We start from the raw sequence: 17350 nt of genomic DNA on the forward strand, positions 1-17350 counted from the left end.
TATGGCCAAGTGCTTCTCCTTCAGCTTAAACAACAAATTATGCTGTTCAAGTGTCCCCAAAAGTGGCTTGGTCGTGTGCCCAATAGTTTTTTTATTTTTTATTTTTCCCTTTTTTTGGAAGGGAAAATTAAATTGAATTTATTAAACTAAAGAAGCAAGGTCTGGTTTTACAAGAAGCCCAAAAACTCGCGTAAATCATCGAACTAAACAAAATAAAAAAAAATCAAAAATAGCATAATCAGCAAAAAAGCAAGCTACACGATTTCCATTGGGGAGGTACAGGAGATACTATTGGGATGTTTATTTTAAATATTCGTCCTTAATTTTGAATCATAGTTTTTAATTTTTTACAGTATTTTTCTCTCACAAAAAATTTAAATTTCAAAAATCAAAATCATAAATCATAGTTCTGAATCTATGAACTAAGAGCCCGTTTAGTTCGCTGATTCGAGTTTTTAATTCGAGTTAAGATGTGATTTTATGTGAGAGCTTTTTACTGTAGCAAAAAAGTTAAATGTGATTGTTTGTGAGAGCTTTTTACTGTAGCAAAACTCGAATTCTAAACTCGAATCAGCGAAATGAACGGGGCCTACCACTTCTAATTTTAATGAATTACATTTATTTGTAGCATAGAGGTGCATTTTTATATTTTTCTCTTTTTTATTTTCTAAATGAGAAAATTTTTAACTTATAGGTCTCGTTCACTTCGCAGATTCGAGTTTTCAATTCGAGTTGAGATGTGACATTTTCTGAGAGCTTTTTACTGTAAAAACCTAAAATTAAAAACTCGAATCGGTGAAATGAACGAGACCATAGTGTATAAGTCTAAATTTTTATTTTTTACTATTGATTAATACCTTTTTAATAATATAATTATTTGATTAAAAATGACATTAATCAAAAATAATAAAATGTAAACTCATGCACTTAAAAAGTACTTGTCCCCTTGTCCTTTTTAAATGCAAATTTTGCATGTCCATTGACACTATATCATAGCATGTAGCCCTCAGAAAATACAATGTAAAGTTTTATAGGTTTGTTATGGTACCCTACCACAGAGTACCACAGATTTCCCTTTGCTTAATAATTGTCTTTGTACTTTTTTTTCGGTACTCGAGCGGAATTTTTTTGTCTTTCTCTTATTTTCTTGTTTCTGTCATAGATTTGTTGCTTAGAGCTGGAGAATGTGGGCTGTTGTCTCATTTTGAACGAGATCTACACACATTTTAAGATTCGATTTATTTTACTAATTTAAGTTTTATTATAATTAAAAATTTTTAAAAACAGTCACATCTAATTTTTTTATTATAATAAAAAGTTCTCACATAAAATCACATCTCAATTCGAATCAACGAACTAAACGAGTCCGCTTTAAGCTCCAAAGTCCAAACTTCATTTGAAGCCAATCAGTGATTTACTGCTTCACCTTTTGGAATTGGTTCTCATAAAGAACAAATGCACGCAAAAGCCCTAGCAAGAAATTAAACCGAAGTCGAATTCCCAGTAGCCCAGTCGTTTCTTCGAAACATCTCCAATAACACTCTCAAGTTCAACAAAATTTGTCTTTGATAGTATCAAAACTCAGTAATGGTTCAAACTCACCGCTAATATTTCCCAAATGGCTTTGTCACACAGGACAAATATATTATCTAGCATCAATTGGGATGAGCACCACAAATGTGATAACATGTCACCCCGACCATACAATTATATGGGACTATTAGTTTCACATTTTACCATGTAAAACTACTGACATGTTGTCACATGTCTGGTGACCTAATTATCATTCGCAAATATATAATATTGCCTCCGAGACTTGCTCTGTTACAATAAAGAGGTACATCGACTCTGCAAGCTAGAAAAAGCTACAAAGCATGAGGGCGTTGGGAGCATCCTCGTGCTATCATGGTCCTCAGATTCCATGTGGACTGTCCCTCCATTTGAAAGCAAGTGTTTTTTATTATTTTTTTATTATTTTTATTTTTAAGAACATTAAATTGTAGCACTCCACAGGCTAGAAAATGAGAATAAACCGTTATTAAGAAAGCATTTTTTTTCCCTCTGAAAGCTTGTATATCATTTGATAGTTTGCAAGAGAATAAGATGCGAAGAAACTAAATCAGGCCGAGAAATTTTACATTAGCTTAACAATCTAAATCATATCTCACATGAACGCAGTTTCAATTCTCGATGTTGCACAAGCAAACTTAAGCCTTCGCCTCGGAGAGTTTGTCCACAACAAAAACTCTATCCATGTGATGCCATCAATTTACAAGTTCAGCCTGAGTTTAGAAGCTTTTTCGAAGCTTTAAAAGGGGGAAAAATTAGAATTCAGGCTTGTGCTAACCTCAAAGCAAGAATGCTTCCATTTTCTACATTGACATACTTTTAAAATCCATAAAAAGCATCAAGGCTCACCAGCCTCTTATTGTTGGTTGATGAACCTTTTTTTTTTTTTTTTTCATTTTCAATATTTATAAGTGGGTAGAATTACCGCTGATATGTCGTGTCTAAATCAAATAAAAACCTCGACAACCCATACGAGCTCACAGGTTTGAGGTTGAGCAGCGGGAATCAGGATCAACCTTAATTAACTTGGTGTTGTATGAACCACAAGAGCTACATTTATGGTGGAGCCAATGAAATGGTGCCCTCCCTTTCTTATCACAGTCGTTGCATAGTATGTCCTGCAACGTCCAAAAATCAGTCAATTTCGGCTGATGAAATGGGGACCGCATTTAGTATGGAATATCCAGAAAGTGTACCTGACAGCGATCTCTGTATTCCTGTGGGAGTTCCTCCGAGGCCAGTAGCGCATCAAGCATGCCAAAGTAAACCTTGATTGATGTAGGGCAGACTTAGTAAAATTAGGCAGTTTGGGTTTCATTAGCACTTCTAGTACTGACTTTTTGAGTTTTTTTAGATCAGGACTACTTGTTCTCTATTATAATAAGGATTAGATATTTATTTATTTAGTAATTAACATGAATTAGGAGTCCTGGTGAGCCAAGCATTGCTTAGTCTATAAAATGACTTTAGACTTGTAATTTTATACGAGTTATTTCCATATAAAAATACAAACATTAAGTCATCTTTCAGAATATTCTAATTTTATCTATTGTAGATTCTGCTGCGTCGTTGATAGGTATTAAGAGACACATTTTAGTGGCAGTTTCTAGCATTACGTATAACCATAAGGGTGATTTCTGTTATTAATGTTGTTCTTGCAACTATTATTATTCATTTCTATTTTATACGTATATATGAATTAGAAATTATTACAGAAAACAAAGCTTGGTGCGAGATTGTCTCATCAACTTTTAACAAGACTTCTTTGGTATTAAGGGAATGTTCGAGCAGAAGACATTCATACCGACATATCTCCCATAGATTTGCTGCAGATTGGACAGATGTAGTGACTGCAAGTGTATGCCTGATATGACGAATGAATTAACGTGATTTAATATATAGCCTTTCTCAGTTATCCACAAATGGAAAAGGGTGAAACAACAATGAGAACTGGAACCAAAGCAAAAAAGACGAGAAAGGTCAAAGAACCAACCCTGAAGCAATCTGAATGCATGTAATGCCCACAGGGAAGAGCTTTTACAGTTGCGCTTGATGTGAACAAAAAATCACAGCAGATGGGACAGTCTATTTCTAGACCTTTCTCCCGACACTTGTGATCGGGGCTTTTTAAGCCCAGACAACAATTACAGGTCATGCAATGAAATACGTCAGTACCAAGTCCCTTTCCGACACGGCATAAGTTGCAGAATGGACAATGGTAAACTGCCCTGATATAACTCAGAAAGAAGACAAGAAATTGTTTATGAGAAATTTGAGAATACATCCACCAAGAAGTAAAAATAAGAGTTGCAACACAACAAATTTACAAGGAACTGAGCCTAAATACTAAACATATCAAATCATTCAGGTTACTCTCACGTGTAGAGAATGACAAAATGCAGATAATGAGACGCTTTTATAGTAGTATGTTACCGCACTATGAATGCAAGACAATTTCCACCAGAGGACAAGAAATATATAATTGATAATCGTGTTGTTTTTTATATTGATATAAGGCATTTATCACAAGATTTAGGCCAACTACATCTTCTATCTATAGTTAGCATGAATCATAATTAATTGGAAACTCTAGATTCATTAAATAGCTTTCTTTTTTCCATCGTTTTAAAATATACAATCAATGACAGATATTTCTCCAACAAAAGAAATTCAAATCGAAAGAAAAAATTTAATCAAGGTTTATACCTTTCATCGTCAAAAAGTTTGCAAATACTGCAATAGTACTTGGCCATTGAAAACTCCCTGCAAGAAGGTGTTCTACAGACAGATCCAACAGGCTGTATTTGCAAGCAGTTCATACACATCATTTCAACTGTAGCCTTCCTGTAAAATTGCAAATTACTAAAATAAAAACCACGCGTCCAGAATAAAGCATATAGCACCAATTCAAAAGCTTGTATAAAATTGTATAACAAGAAGTTACCGATCCATTAAATGATCGCTGACTTTATTGTGACAGAACCTGCACGGGAATAACTTGCCACAGCAAGTAGCCCGGAGCTTGCAATTTCTCTTGTAATGCTCACACCCAAAAACCTGCTTCTCTGAATCACGAAATGAAGGAGAACATCCCAGCAAATCTACATCATTCGAATTATCAGCTGCTGTTACTAGTGGCGACTTCTGCTGTGAAGCTATCCAGCGACTGCACAACCCATTAATTGATCAGAATATGTGAACTGAAAAAGTAATCAATTAATTAATAGACAAACATACCTGGTCATCAAATTTTGAATAAGATAAGCTTTTCTTCTAGGATCAAGAGTTGAATCCCGAGAGACTTTTCTAAATTCTGATTGAAGCTCATTTTCATTCATACGAAAAATATCTTTCCATCCAGGTTTAAAGGTTATGTCCTTTAGCTCCAAGCTTTCATTTACACTGGCCCCTGAAATTTAAGATAGGAGTGCATAAGGAAAGAACTTAAATACAATGTGAAATCTATCTGTATTTGAATCTTGAGGAAACAGCACTCATGCCTCTGCTAGAAAAGAAAAAGAATAAGAACAAAAAAAAGAGATAATATTGGAGACAAAAGCCTCATTCAAACCTGATGAAGAACAATTTTCTGAAGTTGTAGCACTTGAAGATGCAGCAGGAGTTCCATCCCACCATTCATCAAGCCACTCACTGAACATGGTGTTTTTTGTAGCCTGCTTCCATGTGTCCATCATTTTATTTTGTTCCTCCTGCGTTAGAGCAGAAGTTACCCATGGCAACATTGATTGGAGAACTTCAGCACCTGTTTTACCAATTATCTGACCAACTATTTTATCTTGTTCTTCCACAGAAAAATGTTTATCAAATAAGGGCCATAATTCAAGTTCTTCCCTGAAAACGTGTTGGTCTAGTGTCACCCTAATGGATTTGCACATGCCCTGAAGCTTTGGAGCGAGCTCTTTATACTTTCTTAAAGCATCATTATGATCAATGGACACACACCCAGTGTTCATGAATTCATTCAGTTGCGTGAGCTCAGTAAGCACAGAAGAAATATCTTCAAAAAGTTTTTCTTCCTGCTTGTGGTCGAGAGTGTAAGAATGGCTAACATTATGAAGAGTCTCTTTAGATTCTAATGCTGGAAAAACTATTTCATCCTCTGCATTGCTATGAGCTTTATAAAGACCCCATAGCAACTGGAATCTGCCAGTGAACTGCCGAAGGAAAGCCCCGTCACAGTCATTAAGCTTTCCAGATTCAACATCCAAATACTCCAAATCCTTGCAGATGGCTTTATGAAATTTAAATATGTTATCAATAGGTCGTATATCACATCCATTCTCAGTAGCGCTTACATCTGTTCCCCAGCTAAAAAGACTTGAGTTTAGGGAAGGAGCAGGAGGACCAAAAGATGATGACCGCAGAGATTTTGACGCAGCTAGGGAACTCACTCCAAAATTATTCCCATTTACACCTAACCCAGGGACATGGCAAGACTGGTTGCCACAAGATAATTCAAGGCCTTTTGCAGTTTCTATAGGGCGACGTGAAACACTATCTTTCATTGATGCCAAGTTTCTACGCTTGACTGGCCTTCTATTGCCATCTTCGCTATCTTCGTGAATACTAGAAGCTTCCTCCGCAGAAAACATAGAATTGCATCTAGAGACTGCTTCACCAACACTGCCTTCAGTTCCCTTTAGCGAACTTGTCAAACAACACCCAGTAACACTTGAAGATAAACAAACATCCGTAGGACAACCTTTGCATGCCCAACCAGAGAAAAGAAAAAGCAATGCGGAATCTGCAGGTGGGGCTGCACAGATGACTCTGCGAGTCAGCAAGTAGACTAAACGAAATGGCAACAGAAAAAGCATGTAGAAAACAACAATTGTTGTCAAAATGTTGAAAAAAAAGTAGTAATAAATTTTTTTTAAACCCAGAAATATTATATGTAATAATTTAAGGAATGTGAACTGATACATAACCTGCCATACGCATATTTTGAAGGAAAGAACTTGCTTCTTCTTCACTAAGTGACCCCATGAACCATGGCAACACACACTCTATCAATTTCAAGGGCATCAAACACAAACTTTGGTATAAAAGTTCCCGCTGTCTTTCAGCAGTAAAATGCTCTCGAGCAAGTGGAAGAACCTATAACATGCAATGCACTGATTAGATAGCCTATGGAACATTATGTTATAACTAACTAGAATTTTTCTACTTTCTCACTTGGAAACCAGAGTGATGTGGATCACGTTGATTAGGATTGATTCTGGTTGGTTTTTCCTTATTTTTTGCATTTAATTCGTATATTTAGTGTCCTGTTTTGGTCTTGTGTTACAATATTATGGGCAATGCAGACTATGATTATTGAATAAAGAATTTCTCCCTCTTGAACTTTTTCTTCCTCAACCCTGTATCAAAATTCCTTTCTAAATCGCTAATTTCTCTTCGATTTCTCTCTCCTTCTCTCTAATTCCTCCTCATTCTGGAAGTCAGAAGAAACCACTCACCTGTGCTTCCTCATTCTGGAAGTGCCTCAAGATGCTGTCCATTATCCGATCAGCATGAGAACACAATTTCATGCAAAATTCTGAAGAAGATGACTTGGCTCCTGCACTTTGGATGCTTTCTATTAGGAACCTAAGCTTGTCAAATTGAATCTCTTCTTCTGCATGCTCATGGACAAAAGAGATTTCAGCATCTACAGCAGGAAATATAACTTCGTCCTCAGCAATGCTACAGTCAGAAAAACCAAAAGCAACTCATTTCACAAGGTTTAGATTTTGGGCAAAAAAGTAAAAGATTCCCCAAAAAAAAAAAAAGAGTAATCACACACTTCTTTTATGTACTTTTTCTTCTTGGTCAGAGTGGGAGTTGTCAATGAGATTATCTATTTGCAAAACCCATTGAGGCATGAGCAAAAAATAAAACAAAGCTACTCAAGAACATTAGATAGAAAACCACAGGGACTTCAAGGATTGTTCAACAAACCTTGAAGAAAAATGGGCAACGAAAACTTAGATTTTATGGAATTCCAAGTTCAAAGTCAGACAAAAATCTTATGACCCAGAGAATCTATTGTGGAATATACGTTTTCGTGCATTAGACGTGACCCAGAAGATTGATTTATTGATACGCTGAAGGAAAGAAGTATTGCATTATAAGAAAGTCCTGGGTCTTGAGGTGGAGAGGGGAAACCAATAGAAAACACATCCGAAACTCTACCTGTGAAAAATGCAGACTTCTGCAATGAAATGCAGCCTCTTATTGAATGCAGACAAATCAGAATCCCCAGAGAGTTGAATTTTCCTTGCAGCATCAGCTATATCGTTCAGCTCTCTTCTTATAGCCTTATGCCAAAGTAATATTTCATCGATAGGACTTACAAGCATAGAAGTGGTTGGATCACAATTCAAATCCTGATGTTTCCTTTTATCAATCTCTGAAGGTTGACATGCATAGTGTCCTTTCTCTATCTGACTGACTAAAGCAGCAGGCGCAGAATCCTTGCATTGGTCGTTAGAACTATCTTTACAAGTTTCACTTGTATCAGGCATTTTTATACCTCCCATCCACGAGAACACGACCTTCATGTTATATATGTAAATATCAGCCTGCTTTCCTTGAAAGTTGAAACAACTATATCATTAAGGCTGTTGGAAGAATCATTACCTGTTGCAAAAGCTTCTCTTCTGGTACTACCTTGCCCAACCACTTGCACATATCTTGATGTTCATCAGACGATATAGAAGAAGAAAGCCATGGAAGAAATTCTGCCATCATATTAACAGGAATACTGCACAGGAACTGCCAGACCAAGGAGGTCTGTTCTTCAAATGAAAATTTTTCAATGAGCAATGGGAGGACCTGCCAAATTCAATTGCAAGCTTAACCCAGCATACTCAATACTGTAGGGGTATTTGGAAGGGTACATGCATATGGTAAGAGACGACTCCCTGCTGCCAACCACCTCAGCAATGTTACTGTGATGTTTAGAGAAATTTGAATGACATGGCATACCAATTTACATATAAAATGTAAGTGCCTTTCCTTTTGTGTATTATATTGCTTACATTAGTTAGAAAAAAGTGCAGTGTGATAAAACCGGCTACTAGTAAATCATGTTCAGTATGATACTATCTTCTAGAATAAGCATTTCGGCACTAAACTACTCCTGGGTCCTGATATGTTCTTGATGCCTGACTACAGTCGAAAAGCAGTAGGGGTTTTAATCTAACCGAAGAATGCAGAAGGTATCATTGTGGTTCAGGAATTATGGTTACTGTCAAATGCTAATAAAACAAAACTAACAAGGTACAATGAATGAAACAACTACCTGTTCCTCTTCCTTAGACAAATGTTGGCTAATCGATGTTTGAAGTGCTTCAGTACAAGAGGCTAATTCCCTCCAAAAGCTGTCTTTGTTTACCATATCTGAGTTTAACAGCTCGAACAGCAGATCAAAAAGTACACTTTCCCCCTTATGCTCGAGGGAATAAGTTCGAGCTACATTTTTCACACGTATATCCAGTGCAGGAAAGATGACCTACAGTTTTGAAAGCACAAAATGTCAAAACTTAGTGTCCCACATGTAATCTACATACCCCCCCCCCAAAAAAAAAAAAAAAAAAATGAAAGCAAACGACTAATGAACAGTTAGTTTGCAAATTATGCCACCATGAATGACATGACATTGCGACTTTACACACTCTTGAGACAAATTCAGAGAGATTTATGTCAAAACGGCCTTGTGACCATCATTTTCCAACGGTAAGAAATGTCCTTGTGCACATTATTAGTACAAGGTCATTCCAAACGAATAGAAATTTTATTGTTCAAAGTAATACTTCAAACTGCCTTATGATCCATGCACTTAAACACTAGAAAGGTACTCATAAATACAAGTTGGTGATTATTTGAAACAATGACCGAAAAAATAAAGCTAAAAGAATTAAAAAACAACAACAAAGACAGGAATTTAAAAAAAAAAAGAAAAAAAAAGGGGAAAACAGTTCCAAATCTATGCAATAGCCAACCATATAACTAACTATAAAGTTTATATTTTCGCACCCTTGCATTGTTTCCATATTCAAACAGCTGAAATTAAGTTAAGCCTTCTTCCATTATCGAACCAAAATGTTGGATTAAATAAAAGTATACAGTTTTACGGCCTTAAACTCATTAATTCCAAATTCAAAGAACCCAAAATGAAATCCAAGCCAGCATCCACACCTAAATCAAGACAATCCATTTATCCAAAGCAACATCGTACATCGAAGAAGCAATAAATAAACAAAATTGCGAAGAAATACAACAACAAAAAAATCAACTTCAAAATTCACGAATTCAAGAAATTCATAGACAAAACAAAACCACCTCATCCTCTGCATTGCAATGATGCTTATAGATTGCGCGAAGGAAGCGGAAGCGCTCGAACAAGGGCTTAACATCGGCGCCGCTTTCTCGGCCGGTGGCGAGTGCCGCTGCGGCGCGTTGGAGGCCGTCGAGCTCGGCGCGTACGGCCTTGTGGAAGAGCAAGAAGATTAAGATTGGGGACTCAAGCGAAGAGTCACGCAAGCAGTTGTTCGACGGCGAAGGATCGAGAGAGCTCACCGGACCCGCCATTACAGCCACGCCTCCACCACCAACACCGCTCGGAAATGGCGTCGCCATTATAAAGGAGTGAGAGAATGATAATGGTTGGTTTTGGAAAGAATGTGATTGAGGATTCAGATTTCCAAAACCCTAACCATTTCTGATCTGCAAGATTTTCTGTCACTTCTTGTTTTTGCTTTCCGTCTTTTCTCGGTTTTAAGTGGAGAGGCAAAATCCTTGCTTTGGCTTTGCCTTTTTATTAGAGTCTGGTTTGCGAAGAAGAAGAAGATGAGAAAAAAGGCAACAAGCACGAGAAAGTTTTCTAATGCTAACAGATAAAACAGGGGGACATCTTGTTATTGTCCACGTGTCAGTCACTGCCAGGCTGGACGTCTATACCAAACTTCCCAACTAATGCTTTTCGGGTTTTTTCTTTCTTTTTTTCTTGAAAAGAATCTCTTTTGTAAGAATAATCTTATTATTTGTTTTTTTATTCATTTTTTTCGGATTCTACGTGATTCTTATGTATCTTATAAAGAAATGTTAAGTCCGATTCTCGGTAAATATTAGTGTTGTTTATTTTATTAGTTTAAATTTATAATTTAAATTTTATTATAATAAAAAAAATTTAAAAATAATTATATTTAATTTTTTTATTATAATAAAAAATTCTCACGTAAAATCACATATTAACTTAAATTAAAATTTTAAATTAATAAATTAAACGAGTTTCTAACTTTTTTTTTTCTAAATCATATAATATAATTCTTTCGTTTGTATAATACTTAATTTCACTTGTAACATTTAAAAAAGGTAATACAACACATATATTATTAAATATTATATTTAAACAAACTCAATATTACACATATATTATTATGTTACACAAAAATATAAAAAATATATTTACTGAATTATACGATTGTGAGGCTTAAGACTTTACATATTTTTTAAAGTACAAATTCACATAATACTTGAAAGACCTGATGTATCGGGGAGTATTTAACTTTTTTTTTCTCGGACGTGTCAATTTTCTTAATCGAAAATGTTCAGCAATTTATTATGGAATTATTTTATTAGAGATTTTTTTGTTATTTTGTATATGATTCACAGGGAGTGACAAGCTCTTTTATTTTTCTTTTTTCTTTTTTAAAAACAAAGAGCAACGTGAGAGTAAGCATAAGCCTTGCATGATATGATAATAATAACTTCTTTGGATGGTCTTGCACTCTCGTTTTCTCTCATGGTCCACGTACACTTCCACTAATTGTGGATAGATTCACCTTAGGGAAAAAAAAAAAAAAAAAAAGCTTTTCATGGGACTTGAGATAAAGTAAAACTTTAATCTACATTAATTGTGTGATAAAGTATAATCAGAAGTAAAAATTAAGAGTGTGAATAATTTTTTTTTGGCAATATTGTGCAAAAAGTTTAGGATGTAAGAAAATTTTAGGGGCGCATAGTAATAAAGTTTAGTTGAACATAAGGTTGTAAAGTAAACGAGCCCTTTTAAAACATTCAACATAAGATTAAGAATTAGAAAACTTTTTGTTTCCTCACGTCACACCATTCAACATTAGGCCATAGGTGTTATTGTTCTAAATAGAGAAATATGCTTAATGTATTTCAAAAGAAAAAAAGTATGCTCAATTTACTAAAGGTCAATTTGGCATTGCTGTGCTGTTAAAAATTTTTGTTGTTACTGTGTTGTTAGTCAGAGGTTGCTGTGACCGAAAACATGTAACTGTTTGGTAAATTTTTTTTCAAAGTTGCTGTGAATATTAGAAGCAGAAATTTAAGTGTTTAGTAAACTATGTACAAAATTGTTGTAAAGATATAGAATGACTGAAATAGACATAATTTAATACACATACTTATAATTAGTTTTAATTCTATTTTTATAGTTGATATTCATAATATTTATACACCAAAATACTAAAAACATATCATTTTCATTTTACTAATTAAAATATCTCTAAAAATAAATTAGTTTTATTCAATTAAAAAAATTATATATCTATAAAGAAATCAAATAACGTAAAGAACTAAAGGTAAATTATTTTTCAAACTTGCAACATTATAATAAAAATATATTATTAAAATTTAGCATAAGATATTTATTAAAGATTTTTAATTTTCAAATAGACATTTAAAATAAAATATATCCTTCAATTTGATTTGGAAGAAATAAAATAAGTTGATTGAGAATTAAGTTTTATTATTAGGGTCATTTTAGTAAATTTAGACAATGACAACATAAGTTGCTGTGGAAAAGCAACTCCTGACCTGCTTTTTAAATTCTGTTGTAGGGAAGCAAGTTTTAGAAGCTGCTGAACAAAAGCAGGTTTGATCAAACACCCTGATATGCAGTAGCTTCTTAAAAAAAGTTTAAAACAACCTCTAAAAACAATGCCAAATGGTCCTCAATCATAATGCAACACTTGTTGGGAAGCATTCTGGTATGGATATACTTAAGGAAGGAACGGTTTCCTAACCGAAAGTATCCTAAGTTGCAATCAAGAGCTGATGGTCCTTTTCGAGTGGTTCAGAAATTGGGTGACAATGCTTACAGGTTGGAGTTTCCAGATGACTATGGAGTGTCCCCAATTTTCAATGTTGCTGATCTTACGCCATTTGTGGAGCCTTTAGACTCGAGGACGACTCCTTTTCAACCAGAGGAGAATGGTGCAAAATGAAGCCAAGAAGCCCAAGCTGAAGTTAACCCAGAAGCCTTAGAAGCTTTGGTGGGCTTTGTTGAATTCGACCAAGCTAGATTAATTGGTGTTGATGGACATGCAATAGGTCCAGGTGCATGCGTGTGGACTTGTTTACAAGAAGTCTGAATTTTGAAGGCCCAAAGAAGCAACCTTTAGGCGTGGGAGTCAAGAGAAGAAGTTCCCTTATTATGTTTTACAGTTCTTTGGAAACTAGGATTAATTTGATTTCTAAGATTTTATTTACATTCCTTTTATGTAATTCAACACACATTTATGTTTTCTTTCTTGTTTTGTTTTTTAGGCAAGTTTAGTTAATTGTCAACCTTACTCTTTTTAAGTACAACCCCAGGCTTATAAAAGGGACTTTACACGTTGAATTGTGGGCAGTTTTTTTTAGTGATTAATAAAAGTGGCATGTTATGCTATTTTCTTCTTTATCCTTGTTTTCTGTTCCAGACAAGGTGGTGTGAGTCTTTAGCTTGTTCTTTAATTTTCGTGTGGTGTTTCTTTATCACGTTGATTGAATGCAAGTGGTGACTTTGGGACAATCTATTTTATTCGATCAATTAAGTTTTTTCGCGTGAGAGTTTATTCGATCATATTTTACATGAATTTCTTTCATCCTAGTCGAAAATCACATCAATTTGGTATCAGATACATGGTTACAAGAAAGACCGTCCAAGATGCTGCAACATCTTAACAATCTCAAAGCCTCGGTTGAAGCTAGGATGACAGTCCTAGAACAAAGTCAAAGGGAGATGTGTGACAGCATTGCAGAATTCATGAGAATGATGCACTTAAGGCTTGAATAAATAGCACGACCTCAACCAGCCCCTCAGGTTCAAGGAGAAGCACGTCCACAACCCCTTAGATGAGAACATGGTGTCCAACGTCCCCAACGACGGCGTGAAGTGGCTGAACTAGAAAGTGGAGGCGAATCTAAAGTACAATCCAATCATGGAGAGGCGTATGACGAGTCTAGTGATGAAGAAGGTCAGCCAAGAAGAAGGTTTGACAATCAAAGATGGAATCGTAAAACAAGAGATGATTCTAAGGTGGAAATTCCGAAGTTTGATGGCAAAACACAAGGTGATGACTTTGTGGAGTGGATTTTGACAGTTGAACATGTATTTATTCAGAGGAGAAAAAGGTTAAGTTGGTGGCGGTGAAACTTAAAGGCTATGCTTCTTTATGGTGGGAGAATCTTAAGCGTGAACGGGAACGATTAGGCAAAGTACGAATCATATCTTGGTACAAGATGAAGAGTGAGATGAAAAGAAGGTTCGTACAAGACACTTACTAACAAGAGGCGTACCTGAAGTTTTATAGTTTTCGGCAAGGAGACCTAACTGTGGCGGATTACACACGTGAGTTTGAGTTTCTCATGCTCAAGTGTGATATTAAGGAGCCAAAGTTTCAAACCATAGCTCGCTACATTGGAGGACTCAAAGTGAGTATTGCTGATGTCATTCGTTTGCAACCTTATTGGACTTTCAATGATGTCTGTAAGCTTGCAATAAACGTGGAGAAACAACAGCAAAGAGAAGTGAAGAAATCGACCTCTTCTTCCTACAAGAGGCCGAATTACCCCAACCAGGGGAGTAGTAATTCCGGTGGTGGAAATTCAAAGGCATTCCACAAAGGTAATTCTTCTAATTCACCTTATTCCAAGGTTGAAGAGAAGAAACCTCAAGGAGATGCTATGAGAAGAAGGTGCTTTAAGTGTCAAGGTTTTGGACACATACAAGCTAATTGTCCCAATCAAAAGGCTATTATGGTGATTGATGAAGATGAAGAACTTTACAACGAAGCCAACCAGCAAGTAGATGATGACAATTATGAAAAAGATAATGACACCTATGTTGATCCAGATGATGGAGAGATGCTTGTTATTCAAAGGAGTTTAGATACGGAACATGTAGATAAAGAACTATGACAGCAAGATGCACTGTTCCACACTAGATGAACCTCACATGGTAAGGTATGTTCGGTGATCGTGGATAGTGGAAGTTGCACTAATGCTGTTTCAGAAGAGATGGTGACTAAGTTGGGATTAAAGATTGAGAAACATCCCAAACCTTACAACATCCGGTGGTTACAAGATGGTGGATGCATGAAGGTAACCAAACGTTGTTTAGTCTCCTTTTCTATTGGCAAGAATTACAAGGATCAGATTTGGTGTGATGTGATGAAGATGGATGCTTGCCATCTATTACTTGGGAGACCGTGGAAGTATGACAGACATATCCTACATGATGGGCATCTTAATACCTACTCCTTTACAAAGGATGGGCATAAGATTATCTTGAGACCAATGCACCAAAACGAGCTTGCAAAGAAGAATCAGCCCATGCGTGATACTCTAATGACCAGGTTTGAGGTTATTGATCAAATCAACAAAGGGGAACCTGTGTACATAGCCATGGCAAAGGAAGAGCAAAAGCAGGAAGAACAATTCTTGGAACCACGTGTCAAGGAACTGATTACAAAGTTTGATGATGTGATTGCTGAAGACGTTCCGATGCAACTTCCACCTCTGCATGGAATTCAACATCAAATTGACTTGATTCCGGGAGCACCATTACCAAACAGGGCAGCCTCTAGGATGAATCCTACACAACAAGTTGAACTTCAAAAGCAAGTTGAAGAACTTTTGGAGAAGGGATTGATAAGAGAGAGCCTTAGTCCCTGTGTCGTACTAGCTTTGCTTGTCCCTAAGAAGAATGGCACTTGGCAGATGTCTGTTGATAGTCGTGCCATCAACAAAATCACCATCAAATACCGCTTCCCAATTCCTATGTTAGATGATTTATTTGACCAATTGCATGGGGCTAAGATCTTTTCGAAGATTGAGCGGATACCATCAAATTCGTATGCGAGAAGGTGATGAGTGGAAAACTGCTTTAAGACTAGTCAAGGCTTGTATGAGTGGCTTGTTTGAGTGGCTTGTTATGCCTTTTGGTTTGTCTAATGCCCCTAGTACCTTTATGCGGCTTATGACTCATGTATTTAGACCATTTATGGGGAAATTTGTTATTGTTTATTTTGATGATATCTTAGTTTACAGCAAAGAGGAAGCCAAGCATGGAGAGCATTTGGAGAAGGTTTTTGAAACCCTAAGGAAAGAAAAGTTATATGCACAACTAAAGAAGTGCACTTTTTATACTAACCGAGTTTGTTTTCTTGGTTACATAGTAACTAGTGCAGGGATACAGGCTGGTCCGATCAAGATTGAGGCAATCCTAAGCTGGCCAATTCCTAAGTCAATTTTAGATATTAGGAGTTTTCATGGCATGGTGTCATTTTATCGGCGGTTCATTAAGAATTTTAGCACTTTGATTGCTCCTATAACTGAGTGTTTGAAAGGAGGCATGTTCAAGTGGAATAAAGAAGCGCAAAAGAGTCTCGAACTAATCAAGAAGAAGATGACACAAGCTCCTATCTTACAGTTGCCTAATTTTGACACTCTATTGAAGTGGAATGTGACGCTTCGGGTGTTGGAGTCGGGGGAGTTCTTAGCCGAGAAGGTAAACCCGTTGCTTACTATAGTGAGAAATTGAATGGTCCTAAGTTAAAGTATTCTACTTATGAGAAAGAATTTTATGCTATTGTTCATGCTTTGCAACACTGGAGTCATTATCTTTTGCCTAGAGAATTTGTGTTATATTCTGATAATGAGGCTTTAAAGTATCTTAACCATCAACAAAAACTTAATGCAAGACATGCAAAATGGGTAGAATTCCTTCAAAATTTCCAGTTTGTTATCAAACACAAAGCTGGAAAGCATAATTAGATGGCCGATGCTCTTAGTAGAAGACATAGTTTGCTTTCCATCATGCAAACTACTATTTTCGGTTTTGACCATATTAAGGAGCTTTATGAGGCTGATATGGACTTTGGAGAGATATGGAAGAAGTGTTTGGAGAGTCCACAAAGAATGTTTGTGATTAGAGATGGCTTCCTTTACTATAGGAAGCAACTTTGTATTCCACAAGGCTCTTTGAAGGAGTCAATTGTGAAGGAAGCACATGAAGGTGGACTTGCTGGTCACTTTAGACATTCAAAAACGTTACAGCTGATTCAAGAAAGCTTCTATTGGCCTAAGTTGAAGCGAGATGTTAAGAGGCTTATCGAGTGGTGTGAAACTTGTATAAAGGCAAAGATGCATGGAAGCAATAAGGGGTTGTAAGAGCCTTTGCCAATTCCCATAGCACCGTGGGAATACATTAGCATGGATTTTATACTTGGTTTGCCAAGGACGCAAGGAGGTAAAGATTCTATCTTCGTTGTTGTGGATAGGTTTTCTAAGATGACACACTTCATTCCATGCCATAAGACTAGTGATGCAACTCACGTGGCGGTTTTGTTCTTTAATCATATTGTTAAGTTGCATGGCATTCCTAGAAGTATTGTCTCTAATCGTGATACCAAGTTCCTTAGTCATTTTTGGTGTACACTATGGGCTAAGCTCGGTACTGAGTTGAAGCATAGCTCATCGT

The 17350-nt window shown here is 36.1% G+C and overlaps 2 protein-coding genes across 2 annotated transcripts; one reads left to right on the forward strand and one right to left on the reverse strand.

Moving 5' to 3' along the window:
- Window positions 1-2108: 2108 nt before the first annotated feature.
- On the reverse strand, window positions 2109-10412 carry LOC21398544 (zinc finger protein BRUTUS). The gene is made up of 14 exons (XM_024167482.1): window positions 9916-10412; window positions 8876-9085; window positions 8212-8406; window positions 7765-8126; window positions 7050-7275; window positions 6519-6687; window positions 5141-6346; window positions 4807-4978; window positions 4514-4735; window positions 4276-4413; window positions 3563-3797; window positions 3374-3433; window positions 2766-2837; window positions 2109-2687 (listed from the first exon to the last, which is right to left on the reverse strand). The coding sequence occupies exons 1-14, from the start codon at window positions 10210-10212 to the stop codon at window positions 2547-2549; spliced, it is 3705 nt and encodes a 1234-aa protein (XP_024023250.1). The 5' UTR covers window positions 10213-10412; the 3' UTR covers window positions 2109-2546.
- A 4474-nt stretch (window positions 10413-14886) lies between these two features.
- On the forward strand, window positions 14887-15738 carry LOC112092147. The gene has a single exon (XM_024167498.1). The coding sequence runs from the start codon at window positions 14887-14889 to the stop codon at window positions 15736-15738; it is 852 nt and encodes a 283-aa protein (XP_024023266.1).
- Window positions 15739-17350: the final 1612 nt, after the last annotated feature.

The sequence above is a fragment of the Morus notabilis genome, unplaced genomic scaffold (assembly GCF_000414095.1).
Source record: "Morus notabilis unplaced genomic scaffold, ASM41409v2 Scaffold20, whole genome shotgun sequence".
In the NCBI taxonomy this organism is placed as follows: domain Eukaryota; kingdom Viridiplantae; phylum Streptophyta; class Magnoliopsida; order Rosales; family Moraceae; genus Morus; species Morus notabilis.